Source organism: Hypomesus transpacificus, unplaced genomic scaffold (genome assembly GCF_021917145.1).
Source record: "Hypomesus transpacificus isolate Combined female unplaced genomic scaffold, fHypTra1 scaffold_52, whole genome shotgun sequence".
NCBI lineage: Eukaryota > Metazoa > Chordata > Actinopteri > Osmeriformes > Osmeridae > Hypomesus > Hypomesus transpacificus.
In genome coordinates this window covers 1,363,331-1,378,930 of record NW_025814031.1, presented here as the reverse complement: position 1 = coordinate 1,378,930, position 15,600 = coordinate 1,363,331, and the positions used below count along the sequence as shown (strand labels likewise).

The window sequence follows — 15,600 nt, the reverse complement described above, 5'->3', positions numbered from 1 at the left end:
ATATTCCAGAATGGTTTGAGGAACACAGTGTGTTAGATGTTCTTAAAATTCCCAGATCTCAATTCGATTGAGCATCTGTGAGGTGTGCTGGACCAAAAAGTCTGATGCACGGCTATTCCACCTAGCCACTTACGGGACTTGATGCAAATGTTTTCGTGCCAGATACCACAAGACGCCTTCATGGGTCTTATAAAGTCCATGCGTCGGCAGGTCGGGCTTGTTTTGGCGGCACACAGAGGACGAACAGCATATTGGGCAAGTGGCCATAAAGTTTTGTCTCATCGGTGTGTATGTTAACTGTGTTATTTTACGTGTGTGTGTCCAGGTGAAGCTGTCTGTGTTCTGGGAGTACATGAAGGCCATCGGTGTGCTGCTCTCTTGCATCAGCATTGTGCTCTTCTTCAGCCACCACATGGCCTCGCTCTTCTCCAACTACTGGCTTAGCCTATGGACTGATGACCCCGTTGTCAATGGAACACAGCCCAACCGACAGATGAGGCTAGGGGTGTATGGAGCCCTGGGTGTCTCTCAAGGTGCGTGTGTCTGTTGTGTGTCATTGATTTGTAAGTAACAATATAAGAATAGGTGAGCAATATGAGTGTACACAGTATACTTTGCTTTACAATTTATGCATTACCACTCAACATGGGATCCCCCTGGGTGTGTATGTGTTTGTTTGCCTCACCGACCCTAACACCCCCCCACCGGTCCTTTGCAGGGGTTGCCGTGTTCTGTTACTCCATCTCGGTGTCCATCGGAGGCATCCTGGCATCGCGTTACCTCCACCAGAACATGCTATACAATGTACTCCGCTCGCCCATGGCCTTCTTCGAGCGCACACCCAGCGGCAACCTGGTCAACCGCTTCGCCAAGGAGACGGACACCATTGACGCGGTTATCCCCAGCATCATCAAGATGTTCATGGGCTCCATGTTCAATGTGATGGGCTCCTGCGTGGTCATTCTCATTGCGACACCGCTCGTGGCCATCATCATCCCCCCGCTAGGACTGCTGTACTTCTTTGTGCAGGTGTGTTGGTGGGCATGTTGGTTGGAAGTGAGGGTGCGTTGGTTGATTACAGTGTGGGGGGTGGATTGGCTAGTGTGTGGATTTGTTTAACCATGCGAAACACCCCCATGCGAGAACCCATCTTGCCGAGTTACAAGTTAACCATTGGCCCCAACCATAGTGGTTCGGACCAGTTTGCATCCTATGAGGGGTGGCTGGCAGCTCCGGGCATGGTTGAACCTCGCCCGTGATTGGATGAACCATCTGTCTATCACCTGCAAAGTGCCTGCACTTTTCCAAACAGCGTCTAAGGATGTGTAATAGGGATGGGCATAATTAATCGACGATCGATTATCGATCATTAAGAATTTAGTCGTTAACATTATTTGTTCATCGATCAACTAATGCGTGTTCTGTTGCGTAGTGTGAGTCTTGAAGGATTGCAATGGATTTCGCTATGTGGCAGCAATTAAACATTTTACCAAATGAAGCCAAAGTTTGGAAAAAAACGCCACAGGTCTACTCAATTACCGGCGAGTTTCCATGTAGCTATTTCAAAAGTAAATATGAAGAGGTCACGGCAAAGTGTAGCGTGAGACCATATTGACTAAAAAATTACTTTGTTCACTGCCAACACTGCAAAGCTGAGTATAAATACAACTCCTCCACGACTCAAATGATGTACCACTTGAAGAACGTACATCCGACCCTGGTTAGTGGCGGTGCATCCTGTTCTTGGTGCTAGCACGGAGGAGCTGCAATGCACAACGAGCAGAGAAAATTACCCAACGGATCTGTAAGTCCATCGAGATGGATATGCTACCCTTAAGTATTGTTGAGGGCGAAGGTTTTTATGAAGCTTTGTTAATTAACCGGAAAAAAACGAGGGTCAGTTGTGTTTGAACACAGGCTTCTAGTTGTCGGCTCCGCTTCTAGGAGTTACATAAATAGTTGTTTTTCTTGTACTGTAATACCTAGTAAGGGGTCCCATTATCGTCCACCTAGTTCTCGACGCTCGTTAGCAATGTTACCAAAATGTCGTTATAATACAAATTAAAAACGTTAGGCCTATGTCACAGCATTATACTTTAATATATAGATACACACCTATATTATAACATTCTGGTATTGAAATCCAATCCGGATATGCCTAGAAATGTTACTTTCCTGATTTTAGCAGTTAGCCAGGGGGTCCCATTATCGTCCACCCAACCACTTTCAATGGAGAATTGTCAGTTTGACGCTGCGGAAGGCAGATGCTACACATACGGTTTGAGAGCGTATTTACATACTCAAATCTCGAAGTAAGAAGCTGTAATTTGGTGTGCAGCACTATAAGATGTGTACATATCGATGAGTTACTTTCTTTCGTTGCTGCTGCATATCTCCTTTAAGAAATTAGCGGAAGAAACGGTTGTGGACGATAATGGGGCCCCGAACGTTGGAGATTTAGAGTGGACGATGATAGGGCCCTTTATACTAGGCTACAGATCTCAATGCGGAAACACGCTGTGTTTTTTTTCTGTTTTCACTGCATTTTAATATTGCCTATAAATTGTGAATTTTAATATAAAAATGTTAATGATTAATCGAAAATTGATCGTTAATTCTCCCGACGATCGATTAAGACAATTTAGTCGAATGCCCATCCCTAATGTGTAACAAACCATCTGGCGAGTCAGGTTAGCGTTCATTTGGGTGGAATTCTGTGGATATACTGTTTTGGGGGGATTATTTGGTACCTAGTTAGTGAGTTGAATACAAATAAAATGACTTGAATCAAATGTAGAAGTTCACACAAGGGTCATAATATGTATCTTATGTAAGAATACAAAAAGGTGATGATCCTTGAAATTACATTTTTTATGTAAAATGGTATGTCCTTCCTCCTCGATTGCCAGAGGTTCTACGTGGCGTCATCCCGCCAACTGAAACGACTGGAATCAGTGAGCCGTTCGCCAGTCTACACCCACTTTAACGAGACCCTGCTAGGAACCAGCGTCATCCGGGCCTTTGGTGAGCAGGAGCGCTTCATCCGTGAAAGTGACGGACGCGTTGACCATAACCAGAAGGCGTACTACCCCAGCATCGTGGCTAACCGGTGAGCAGTCGTGTTGGAGGGTCCAAAGCCATCCTTATCATGCTGTGTGGGTTATTCTTTGGATTAGGGGGGACGAGGATCTTTGAATCCTGTTCAGATTTAGTTTTCCTGATACAAATGATTTGTAGCTAGGCAATATTAAGTGTGTGTGTGTGTTTGTGTGTGTGCGCATGTAGTTGGCTGGCAGTGCGTCTTGAGTTCGTAGGAAACTGCATTGTGACCTTCGCAGCCCTCTTCGCCGTCATGGCTCGGGAGAACCTTAGCCCAGGAATCATGGGATTGTCCATATCTTATGCACTGCAGGTTAGCTCCCCTGAAGCCCTTACCAGCATAGGGGTTTGAGCATAGACTGTAAAAAGAATGGACAACGCATCTCTGCTTCCTCCCACTGTACACAAATGAAGCCAAAATATCCCGGAATACGGGTGCTGCCCTCTTGCGCTGATAATGGCCTTTGGCGCGTGTGGTGGAGCCGCGGTATAGACCCCTTTTTATATTGTTAAATAACAAATACAAAACAAACAGATCGGGAAAATGAGCACTTGAACAGACATCAGCGTAAAAAAATAAAAAATGACAGAGACCATCTTTGGAAAAAGTTATTAGACATGCACTTACATTTTTTATATTTTTTATATGTCCCATCAGCTAACATGGAGGGGGCAGGACTTATGACCTATACTGCAGCCAGCCACCAGGGGCGATCGAGTACCGTCCATTCTTTTTACAGTCTATGGGTTTGAGTTTAATCTAAAACAGACGTTTTGTGATAAAAGTATGTTATGTCTCGTTACATGTCTAGTGTGTTTTAAAATGCTAACCATCAACAAGAATGGTTTGTTTTTATCTATGTCTCTATGATAACATGTTTTTGAAGTTACTTACTTCAAAGCCTTTGAGGTTGACAAAACTAAGCTTAATTATGTTGAGAATCCATAACCAGACAGTATATCTGTTTTGTGGTTTTTCTAATGGACCTCCTGTCTGTGTAGCTGACTGCCTCTCTAACTTGGCTGGTGAGGATGTCCTCAGACCTGGAGACCAACATTGTTGCTGTGGAGAAAGTGCAAGAATATAGCAACACAGAGAAAGAGGTAGGAGGGTCTAAACAGTCATTTGGCAGAATAACTGAAGAAAAATGTCCTCAGAATGTGGAGATAGACAACCCAAAAGTGAGATCATTTTGCTACTTTGAACACCATCTGATAATGTATTCTGGTATGTATATTTTTTCTCTCAGGCTGAATGGAGAAACGAACAGTCAACCCTGCCTCCTGGCTGGCCTACGGCAGGACACATCCAGATCAGGGACTTTGGCCTGAGATACAGGGAGGATCAGGAGCTGGCCATCCGCAACATCACTGTCACCATCCACGGAGGAGAGAAGGTGTGGTTGTTGTGTGTTGGTGTTGTTGTTGGAGCCGGGTGTGTCTAAATTTGTAAGTGCATCTGTCTCTCTGTATGGTCTGTCAGGGTTATATGGCCTTTGGAGTCTTGGTGGTTCACCAACCGAAGATGTGTTTACAACACATAGTATAGGTATATATGCTAGTTAGCACATGGAAAATTACAATTGTATTTCTTCGGATCAGACAGGGAGTTTTAATCCCCATTCATTCATAATGGAATTGTGAGTGGATGTCCACCCAGGTTGGCATAGTCGGGCGGACAGGAGCCGGCAAGTCCTCTCTGACCCTGGGTCTCTTCCGCATCATCGAAGCCTCCCAGGGAGAGATCTACATTGACGGGGTCAACATCGCTCAGCTGGGCCTGCATGAGCTGAGATCCAGGATCACCATTATACCACAGGTATGAACTCTCCCACACCAGTCTCCATATCTTCAAATGCTCTTTTCAGGGGGTTTTGGGGTCAGCGTCAGAATTACATTAAAGGTCACATGAAAACACATGAAAAAGGAAATGAAAACTTCACATTAGGAGGTTATTTAACATTAATATGAGTTCCCCTAGCCTGCCTTTGGTCCCACAGTGGCTAGAATTTTCGATAGGTGTAAACCAAGCCCTGGGTGTTCTTCTCCGCTTTTGAGAAAATGAAGACTCAAACGCTTTGTTTGTTTGTGCCTTGTGACGTTACAAGGAGCCAGGCTACCGCCCTTGTCTCTGCTTTGCCCGCCCAGATAATCTGGCCCGCCCATGAAAAACTGAGCTACGATCGTGCAAAGGCAAGTGCGATATCGTTTTTTCCTGGAGAGACATCATGGCTAGCAAACGAACGAAGCATAACAGTTGCTCAGTGTTTGGATGTACAAATCAAAACAAAAGTATTTTTTTAGTTCCTTCATCCAAGCCTCTGCACAACCAGTATCTTAATTTTATTTTTGTTGGAAATGCGCCGACACAACTTCCCAAAGTTTTGTATGTCTGCGCCAAACATTTCAGCCACTTCTGTTTCCTCAACTTGAGCCAATACAAAGCTGGCCTTGCTGAAACTAAATTCTGGATCATGACTGAGACCATGTGCGACAACTGAAAACTGCACTTTTTAATCCACCAATCTGATCATGCGTTTATTTAGATTAAAACCTAGTGTAGCCTATTATCTTACTTATCAGTCACACAGTAACTTAACACATATCGTTTTATTTGGTGTGTGAAAAAAACAAAGAGAAAGCAGGCGATCTGCTGGACCAATTCATGAGCAGGCAGAGTGGCCCACCGTGAATTCTCCCGATTCTCCCGATGGCCACTCCGGGCCTGAAAACTATTAATAAGTAAGCAATATTTTTGGGGATGCTATGGGGGTGCTTTGGTCTTTCTTGGGGGTGCTGAAGCACCTGCTAGCCCCTCCTTAGCGCCACCCTTGCTTGCTACCCTTAGAATGTGGCTGTAACATTAGCTCTGCAGCTAACAGCTGATCTGTTGCTAATAGGTAGGTGGCATCAAGTGTGTGTGTGAATACAAACGCTGTAACGCCAGTGTTGTACACTTCTTTGTTATTTGGATAACCGTTGGTGTTGGTGTTATGGCGCGCGAGATATCCGCCTTTCCCCTCATTTAAATTGTTATGAGTGTGCACCTCTGCAAACCAGGGTGATCAGATGAAAATGGGCAAATTCGAGGCATCTTACAGCAACAGGGCTATGAGCCAGCTGAGTTACTGTCGCTAATGTAAAGGTAGATGGCATCAAGTGTGTGTGTGAATACAAACGCTGTAACGCCAGTGTTGTGCACTTCTTTGTTATTTGGATAACCGTTCTGCTGTTGGTGTTATGGCGCGCGATATCCGCCTTTCTCCTCATTGAAATGACTATAAGTGTGCAGCTCTGCAAACCAGGGTGATCAGATGAGAATGGCTAAATTCGAGGCATCTTACAGCAACAGGGGCTACGAGCCATTGCGATACATCTGTTGTAAACATTAGCGCATGTTGCCGCCCCTCTCCTCCTCATTAGCATTTTAAGCTACAGACACAGAAACGTGTGTTTTGAGGAAAGCTCATTGTGGGACTGCTCGTAGTGGCTGAAATTATGCACCGAGGCTGAATTTCGGGAAAGATACTTCAGATACAGTAATAGGGAACCACTAACTATATTGAGTGGCACCCGTTCCATATCTAAGGTATATAACAGGTTTTGCTACGTGATGGGATGCATGTATGACCCATGGGCAGCTTACATATCTCCGTGCAAACATCCAAAAACATTACTGTATTTTTGGGAAATAAAGCCGCGGTTTATACCCAGATTTTAAAAAATTATTGTGGTGGTGAGGTTTATATTTCGGAGTGGCTTATAGAACGTTTTTATAACAAAACTGGTTTCAAAATGTACTAATGAGAAGGCTAACAAGTAACTATAGCATGGTAGTAGCATTGCTACGAGTATTATGCTAGCTAACTACCGTTTAAGTTACGCTTTGGGGACCGTCGGAAATATTTAGAACTTACGCGTCTAAAGGTAAATATTAGTTAATTCCCGGGCAATAGAAAACATACATTAAGCTGCTGTAAGATCGACTATACTCGTACATTGCTTTGTATCATTGTTCCCTGGTATCATTGTTCCCGTATCAAGTGCGGCATATATTCCAGTGCGGTTTACACTCAGATTTACAAACACAAAGCTCCCATTCTGGTGGGGTTTATAGAAAATGTTGCTTATTTTCCTAAATATACGGTATACCGGGTATTATAGGTATGAACAGAAAACAAGTGGAAAGAGTGATGCTTTCACACAAAACACAAAAACACAACCACCTCAAAGCCAACAAATTAGACAAATGGCTCAGTCAACACTTACAGAAAACACAGAATTGATCAGTTCTCAAACTGAAAACTGGAGAGGTTTATTTATGAGAGGAATGATCAGCCGATTTGACTGGAGCAGTTGCGCCAGTGAAATGGAATGGACTGGTTCAGCCGATCACAGACAGACACCTAAATGTGGTGTAAGGCTGGGTGTCAAACCTGCTCCCACCTCTCATATGCTAAGTCTGGAGTTTCTGGACGGTCTCAACTTGATGGCTCTCACACCCCATTCAAGATGTGGTCTGATTGGTTGTTCTTGTGTATAAAGGGAATTGTAATGCATTGTTCTTTGGATTCTTAATCTCCTGAGACCTTCTCCTCAGTTCTCCCTTGTCCTACTGTCCTACTCCTTGCTCACCTCTTGCTTTCTCTCTGATTTACAATGATCATGGTAGAGTAAGTAAGATTTAAAGCTTTCATATTGTAACATGTTTGCCTTGTAATTTATTTCATTCATTTGCTAAGTTATTAAATGTGTATTTCATTTAACCGTACTTTGACCATTCTTGCTCTGATTTAACCCATAGAGTCAAATACCTGGAATTCCATTGGTATTGGCATTATTTGGTTCATGCTAATACACTGTTCAGTTTCCCATTTTCCTTAAACCATAGGGTAATTAGTTTTGGATGTTTGGCCAATATATTACCCCCCTACAGTGGTAACAATAGTGGTAGGGAAAAACAGAAGACACAAATTCACAACACAACTATACGGACACAGACAATGTTAACATGTGGCTATAACAGCTTCATGTCAGCGAGCTTCTTTACGCAGCACGTGTCCTGCAGTAAGAATCCTCCATCGTGTCCTCTATAATTTCACTCGCTATTGCGTTGTTTACAAATGTGTACATGAAAATGTTGGGTCACACAAACACACCATTATGACTTCTTCCCCCAGGTATCCCATACCTTTGCCCCATAATCACCACCATTCCATAGATAAAACACACACAAACGCACCAAATCCATAACCCACACATTATTGTATATGTAACTGGCTTTTTTGTCTGAATTTCTCACTCTGTCCCTTAGGACCCAGTTCTGTTTTCAGGGTCTCTGAGGATGAATCTGGACCCCTTTGACTGCTACTCGGATGAGGAGGTGTGGAGATCCTTGGAACTGGCTCACCTCAAGAGCTTTGTGTCAGGCCTGCCAGACAAGCTTAACCACGAGTGCTCCGAGGGAGGAGAGAATCTCAGGTACATAGATAAGCATATTTACAGCCCACAAAAGACTTCCGAGCTATACATACCTCAAGCATATCAGTCTTAATCTTTCTCCCTCCTGCATTCAGTCTGGGTCAGCGCCAGCTGGTGTGTCTGGCCCGAGCACTCCTGAGGAAGACCAAAATCCTGGTTCTGGACGAGGCCACAGCTGCTGTTGACTTGGAGACGGACAACTTGATCCAGTCTACCATCCGCACCCAGTTTGAGGACTGCACTGTCTTGACCATCGCTCACAGACTCAACACCATCATGGACTACACCAGGTATCTAGTATCTAACTCGCACCCACCTCCTAGTAACTGGCAGAAATGCCATTGACCATGACAGACCACTTTTGTAAGACCATGCTGGACTACTCCAGGTAACTCGTGCACAAGCAACATGATGCATTAGACAAGTGAGTTGTGAACAAAAATACTTAGTTGTGAGTAGTGTTGTCACGGTACCAACATTTCAGTAGTCAGTACCAATACCAGTGAAATTTCACGGTACTCGATTACATTTTTGATATCAAAGCAAAAAACAAAAGTAGGTTACTGAACAACTCGCCGCCCCCTACCCCGTCGGCCGCCCCCCGACAGCGCCCCCAGAACGAGCACCGCTACTACCTGGCTGCGACTAACGAAAACAAAACTGCTCCATGGCAAGCCTGCAGGGGTGCCTGCAGCTGCCTGAAGGGGGCGCCAATATGCCAATTCCCCACAAACTGAAATGATCAATAAGAGAAAACTGCGCAGAGATTTCTTTAAAAAAATGCTTGTGCGCCCCCCACGTGACATGAAAAAATGCCGCCCAAGGCGGCTGCCCGGTCTGCCCGTGTCTAAAACCGCCCCTGAACAGAACATTAATACAATCACAATGCATGTAGGCCTAAAGGCAAACAATGGGTGTGGACTGAGTGTAGATATTAAGAGAACTCAGCAGATGACTTAGAGATCATTTGTTGAGCTCAAAAATATAAATCTTGACTTGAACATAATTTATAAGAAGTAGAAAGAGTGGATTCAACACGCTTCATGTGGCTCTTAAAATGAATGCATCAAAGATTTGCTGAGATATGACCTCACTTCCTGTTTTGGCGGCTTTGTCGCCAACTTTGATTGATTGGCTGTACCGGACAAACGGTTTTCGTGTTTAATGTTTTTATTGATCATTCAAGTTAAGTAACACAAACATGTTGACAGAAATTGGGCATCACATTGGGGGTCTTTTTTTGATCAATGGTCTTTTTATTGATTTCTCATCTCATTGCAAACAAGACATGTATACAGTATACAATTTAAATCCCACCACCTCCCACTTCCCACCGCCCATCTCCCCACCCCAAAAAATAAATAAATAAATAAAACACAACTGACCAAACTTTATCTCTGTTCTGTTCAAAATCAGAAAAGCCACAGTGCTCAGTAAGGTAAACCATCAATTACAGAGGGCTAGTCCTCAAGTATGTCTGAAGTGCTGACACTGTCAAGAAAAGGGCTCCAGATCTTATAAAATGTATTCACTGATCCTCTGAGACTATATCTAATTTTCTCTAATGAGAGAAAAGACAGTATATCTTTGACCCAGTGGGTGTGTTTGGGTGGGGCAGCTTCTTTCCACTTCAACAAGATGGAACGACGTGCCAACAGTGAAGCAAAGGCCAGGGCTTTACGTTTTGCTACAGGTAGTTGCAGTCCCTCCGGGGTAACCCAATGCCACAAGCAGGTCAGAGTTAATCTTGTGGTTTAGAATTCCAGAGAGAGTCTCAAATACTGCATGCCAGAAATCTTCTAGAGAGGGGCAGGACCAGTACATATGAATTAGGGAAGCATCTGCACTTTTACATTTATCGCATTTGGGAGAAATATTTGGGTATATTCGAGAAAGTTTCACCTTAGACAGATGGACACGATGCACAACCTTAAACTGTATCATGGAGTGGCGTGCACACATAGAGGATCCATGCACCTGTCTAAGAATGGACTCCTAACTACTATCTGGAAGGCATTGACCTAAGTCTTGTTCCCAAGCTGCCCGGACTGCAGCCAAAGGTGGAGAGTCAAGACCCGACATTAATTTGTACAGTCTTGAAATAGATCCCCTAGTAAATGGGTCAAGAGAGAAAAAACGCATCCAAAGGGTTCACAGGTGGCATAGATGGGAAGTTTGGTACTTGACACTGCACAAAATGCCTTACCTGGAGAAATCTGAAAAAAAATGTTTTTGGCAAATCATACTGTCTTGACAACTGGTCAAAAGAAGCAAATGTCTTATCTATAAATAGGTCTTTAAAACATTGTAGCCCTAGTTCATGCCATGCCATAAATGTCTTATCTTGCATCGATGGAACAAATAAGTGGTTCAATTCTATGGGGCTTAGTAGGGATGCTCTCTGAAAGCCAAATGTCTTCCTGAACTGAAGCCACATCCTAAGAGAGTGGTTTACCACTGGGTTGTTTGTAGGCATACGACTAATCCCAGGAAGAGCAGCACCCAAATATGCTGACAAAGAGGTCTGTCTACAGGCACTGTTTTCCATGGAAACCCAAGATGGACATTCAGGATTGAGATGGTAACGCCACAAGTATAACATGCACCGTAGGTTGGCTGCCCAGTCGTAGTATTTAAAGTTGGGAAGAGCCATGCCACCCTGTTCTTTTGGTCTTTGGAGAAAGGCCTTACGCAGTCTAGGCTGTTTGCCGTTCCAAATGAATGATGAGATAATGGAATCAAAGATTTGAAAAAGGAAAGAGGAAGAAAGACGGGTATGCACTGGAACAGATACAAATACTTGGGAAGAATGGTCATTTTGATCGAGTTGACCCGGCCAATGAGAGTCACGTTCAGAGGGGACCATTTTGAGAGGTCTTGTTTAGTTTGTTCTAACAATTTGGCAAAATTAGCCTTGAAGAGGTGATTGTAAGAGTGTGTAACATTAACCCCTAGGTATGTAAAATGATTCCCAGCAATCTTAAAAGGTACATTCAAGAATAGTTGTGATGCCTGATGATTAATAGGGAAAAGTTCGCTCTTGTGCAAGTTCAATTTGTATCCGGAGAATTGGCTAAATAAACACACCTGGATTAGAAATATAAAGTAAGAGGTCATCGGCAAATAAAGATACCCAGTGCTCAGATCCCCCCGCACCACACCTGTGATTTGTTTGGGATCGCAAAGTGCTATTGCTAGTGGTTCAATAGCAAGGGCAAAGAGTAGAGGACTGATAGGGAAGCCCTGTCGGGTGCCACGGTGTAGAGAGAATGAAGTGGAGTACTGACTATTGGTTAGGACTGATGCAGAAGGTGCGCCGTACAGCAGTCTTATCCAGGAGATGAAAACTGGGCCAAAACCAAACTTCTCTAAAACAGTAAAGAGGTAGTCCCATTCTACCCTATCAAATGCTTTTTCCGCATCCATAGAAATAATGCATTCTGGAACAGAATCTGAAGGGGAGTATAAAATATTGAAAAGACGACGAATATTAAAGAACGACTGTCAGTTTTTAATAAACCCAGTCTGGTCAGGGGATATTACAGAGGGGAGGACATCCTCAAGCCTTCTCGCCAACACCTTTGCTAAAATCTTCACATCACTGTTTAAAAGGGAGATGGGTCTGTACGAAGCACAGTCCATTGGGTCCTTCCCACCCTTAGCTAACAGTGAAATGCAGGCCTGAGCCATTGTTGGTGGTAGAACCCCCTTATCAAGGGATTCTGTGAGAACAAGGGTTAGATGACTAGAGAGCTAAGTAGAAAATGTCTTATAGAACTCTACAGGAAAACCATCTAGACCGGGATATTTTTGAGACTGCATAGAGAATATAGCTGATATTACCTCTTGCTGTGTAATGGGTTGTTCAAGAAGTTCTTTATAGTCTAAAGATATAGCTGGGATTTTTAAACCGCCTATGAATTACTCCATTTCATTACTTTTCACTGTAGAGTCAGATGTATACAAGTTACTGAAGAACTCTCTAAATTTTGAATTGATCACATTTGGGTCCGAGGTCATTTTCTCCATCATCAAATGGCAAAACTCTAATAGTCCGTTTGGCTCTTGCCCCTCTTAATTGGCTGGCAATAAGTTTGCCTGTCTTCTCCCCATGCTCATAAAAATCACTTTGAGTCCTCTGTAAAAGGTGAACTGTTTTTTGGGTGGAAAGTAGGTCAAATTCTGTTTTCACTTTTAAACGTTCCCTGTACAGCTCTGGAGTCGGGCTGGTTGCATATTGCCTATCTATATCTGTAAATTGATTTATAAGATGTGTTTGCTGATATTTACGATTTTTTTCTCTGTTGGCTGTAAAGGAAATAATCTGTCCTCTGAGAAAGGCCTTAAGGGCCTCCCAGACAGTTGCATTTGAAACTTCTGGGAATATATTGATGCTTAGAAAGGAGCTGATCTGTTCAGAAATTAACTCAACAAAATCATCATTCGTTAGGAGGGTTGAGGTTAACCGCCAGTTCCTCCTTGGTTTGGCTACAGAGGGAAATGATAGATATAAGGCCAGAGGGGCATGATCAGAAATTACAATACTCTGGTATGCACAAGAGCAAACCTTTGACATCATAACATTCTCAATAAGGAAATAATCAATGCTTGAGTATGAGTGATGAACATGTGAAAAAAAGGAGTATTCTCTCTTTGTTGGGTGTAAAAAACAGCATGGATCACCTATGCTGTACTCCGAAAGGAATTCACGTATATAGGAAGCAGACCTACTCACCACGTGGGGTCTAGTAGAAGAGCGATCTAAGACTGGATCCGAGCAACAGTTAAAGTCTCCTCCAATTATAAGAGGGTGGGAGTTCAGACCAGGAAGCATGCCCAGGACATGTTGGAAAAACTTGACATTGTCTATATTTGGGGCATAGATGTTAGCAAAAGTAACAAAGGTGTCAAGTAGTTTACCAGAGACAATTATGAACCTGCCATTTTTGTCTGCTATAACTTGGCTTGGGACAAACGACACAGCTTTATCAATCAGAATAGCCACCCCTCTTGCCTTCGCCGGAAAAGATGAATGGAAAAGTTGCCCCACTCAACTTTTGTGGATGCGAGAATGGTCACTATGTCGTAGGTGAGTCTCCTGTAAGAAAGACCACACTGGTCTTTAACTGTCTCAGATGAGAAAGGACCCTGTTTCTCTTCACTGGATGGTTTAAACCCTTTACATTCCAACTTACAAATCTAAGGTTGCAGCTCATCAGAATTATTATCAAGGACATAAGAGCAGGGGTGAGCGTATTGTACCCACCAGCCGCCTAGTGCTTTGCAACCATTCATCTCATAAACAAAGTGGCTAGAAATCATGTGTAACATATTTAAAGTAAGGTCAGTAAAAAAATCCCCTCCCTTCTCCAAAAAAGTATCCCACCCCCCCCATAGCACCCTTTTTCTCCCCCTGCAACCCTCCCAGAATCCAACTAAACACCCCTAAAGCTGCTGATGTAAACAGCAGCAAGCCATCAAAGACATTCTTTTGCCCACCTAAACTCATTCCGATTGTTACCACTACAAGCCTATTCCCCACACAAAGAAAATTAAACCTTTCAAAACATTACATATATCTCTGAATTCTCCGTAACGAAGAGTGGAAAATAAAATTGCGATTTTTAATAATAATGAAAATAATATAAAAATTAAAAGGCCAGGAAAAACTGCTAAGCTAACTAAACTTCATCAGTAATTTGCATAGAAGGCGATTTGCTTTAAAATGGACGTGATGGATATAGGAGTGATGGATATAGGAGTGATAGGAGTGATGGCTTAAGTCCTCGGCTGTAAAGATCAGACATGACCTGTCAATATTCCTAATTGTATGAACTGCATTAGGTAATTAAACCACAGAGACACACTTGGTGGATACTTAAATTTCCAATGTAAAATAATTTGTCTGCATGCCAGCAGTGTTGTAAAGGCAACAATGTTTTTATATCTTGTCCTTATTGTAAAATATCTCCTGTCTATAGTACAAAAAATGGCCATTACTGCGTTGGGTCTTAGATCAATACTAAGAGCTTCTGACAATGCTTTAAAGATTGTAGACCAATAAGATGTTAGGCTGTGCACGACCAAAACATATGGGTTAAGTTGGCAGAAGTACGTTGACACCTGTCGCAGCTTGCATCTGTGTTAGGGTATATTCTAGCAAGTCTGGCTTTGGAGTAGTGGATGCGATGTAAGATTTTGAACTGTATTATGCTTAATTTGGCACATGAAGTGCTACCATTCACTCTTAGTAAAGCGCTGTCCCAAATGTCTCCTTCCAAGTCCTCTCCCAGCTCATCCACCCATTCTGCCTTGATCTTTGCAAGAGTCGTATTTCTAAAAGAAGACATATAGGTATTGATTCTTGAAATAAGTCCTTTAAAGCTGAAGGTAGTCCCCAACAGATAATCTAAACCAGAAGGTGATGGTAAATATCGAAAGTTGGGGTCCTGATGTTGAAGGAAGTGGCAGACTTAAAAGTATCGAAATAGGCTAGACCCAGGGAGGCCAAATTGACGTGATAAGTCATCAAAGTGAAAATACTGTTTATGTACATATCCTTAAATGTAGAAATGCCTTGCCTTTGCCAGAGAGTAAATTCAGAGTCCAATCTAGCTGGAAGGAAAAGATGATTGTTGTGCATGGGACTTAAATTGAGAAGATCATTAAACCTGAAACTACGTCTAAGTTGGAACCATATTTTGAGGGTATTAATGACTACCGGATTGTTGGTGTATTGAGAGGCAGATATGGGAAGGCTGGAGGTGACCAGGGCTCTAAGAGAGGTTGAAGTGCAAGATGCAGCTTCAAAACGGCACCAGCCTGTATCAGGAGCGTGGAGCCAGTGCATGATTTTTTGACATTTGAGGCCCAATAATAATGACAAACATTTGGAAGAGCTTGGCCACCTTGCAGTCTAGGCCTCTGTAACAGTTCTAGCCTTATTCTAGGTTTCTTCCCATCCCATTTAAATGAAGTGAAGATCTTATCAATAGATTTGAAGATCGATTTAGGGAGATC

At 43.0% G+C, this 15,600-nt stretch overlaps 1 protein-coding gene across 6 annotated transcripts in view; it reads left to right on the top strand.

Annotated features, from left to right (window-relative positions):
* LOC124465506 (multidrug resistance-associated protein 1-like) overlaps positions 1-15,600 on the top strand; it is a 167,021-nt gene that overhangs the window by 119,833 nt on the left and 31,588 nt on the right. For 5 of the 6 annotated variants that reach the window (XM_047017327.1, XM_047017325.1, XM_047017326.1 and 2 more), the window contains 9 exons: positions 326-533; positions 719-1,029; positions 2,910-3,109; positions 3,286-3,412; positions 4,102-4,203; positions 4,350-4,496; positions 4,760-4,918; positions 8,414-8,580; positions 8,676-8,870. In XM_047017327.1, the coding sequence (XP_046873283.1) occupies positions 326-533; positions 719-1,029; positions 2,910-3,109; positions 3,286-3,412; positions 4,102-4,203; positions 4,350-4,496; positions 4,760-4,918; positions 8,414-8,580; positions 8,676-8,870 (1,616 nt within the window). Of the gene's footprint in view, positions 1-325; positions 534-718; positions 1,030-2,909; positions 3,110-3,285; positions 3,413-4,101; positions 4,204-4,349; positions 4,497-4,759; positions 4,919-8,413; positions 8,581-8,675; positions 8,871-15,600 lie in introns of those variants that run through there. The other variant, XM_047017329.1, reaches the window with a different exon arrangement.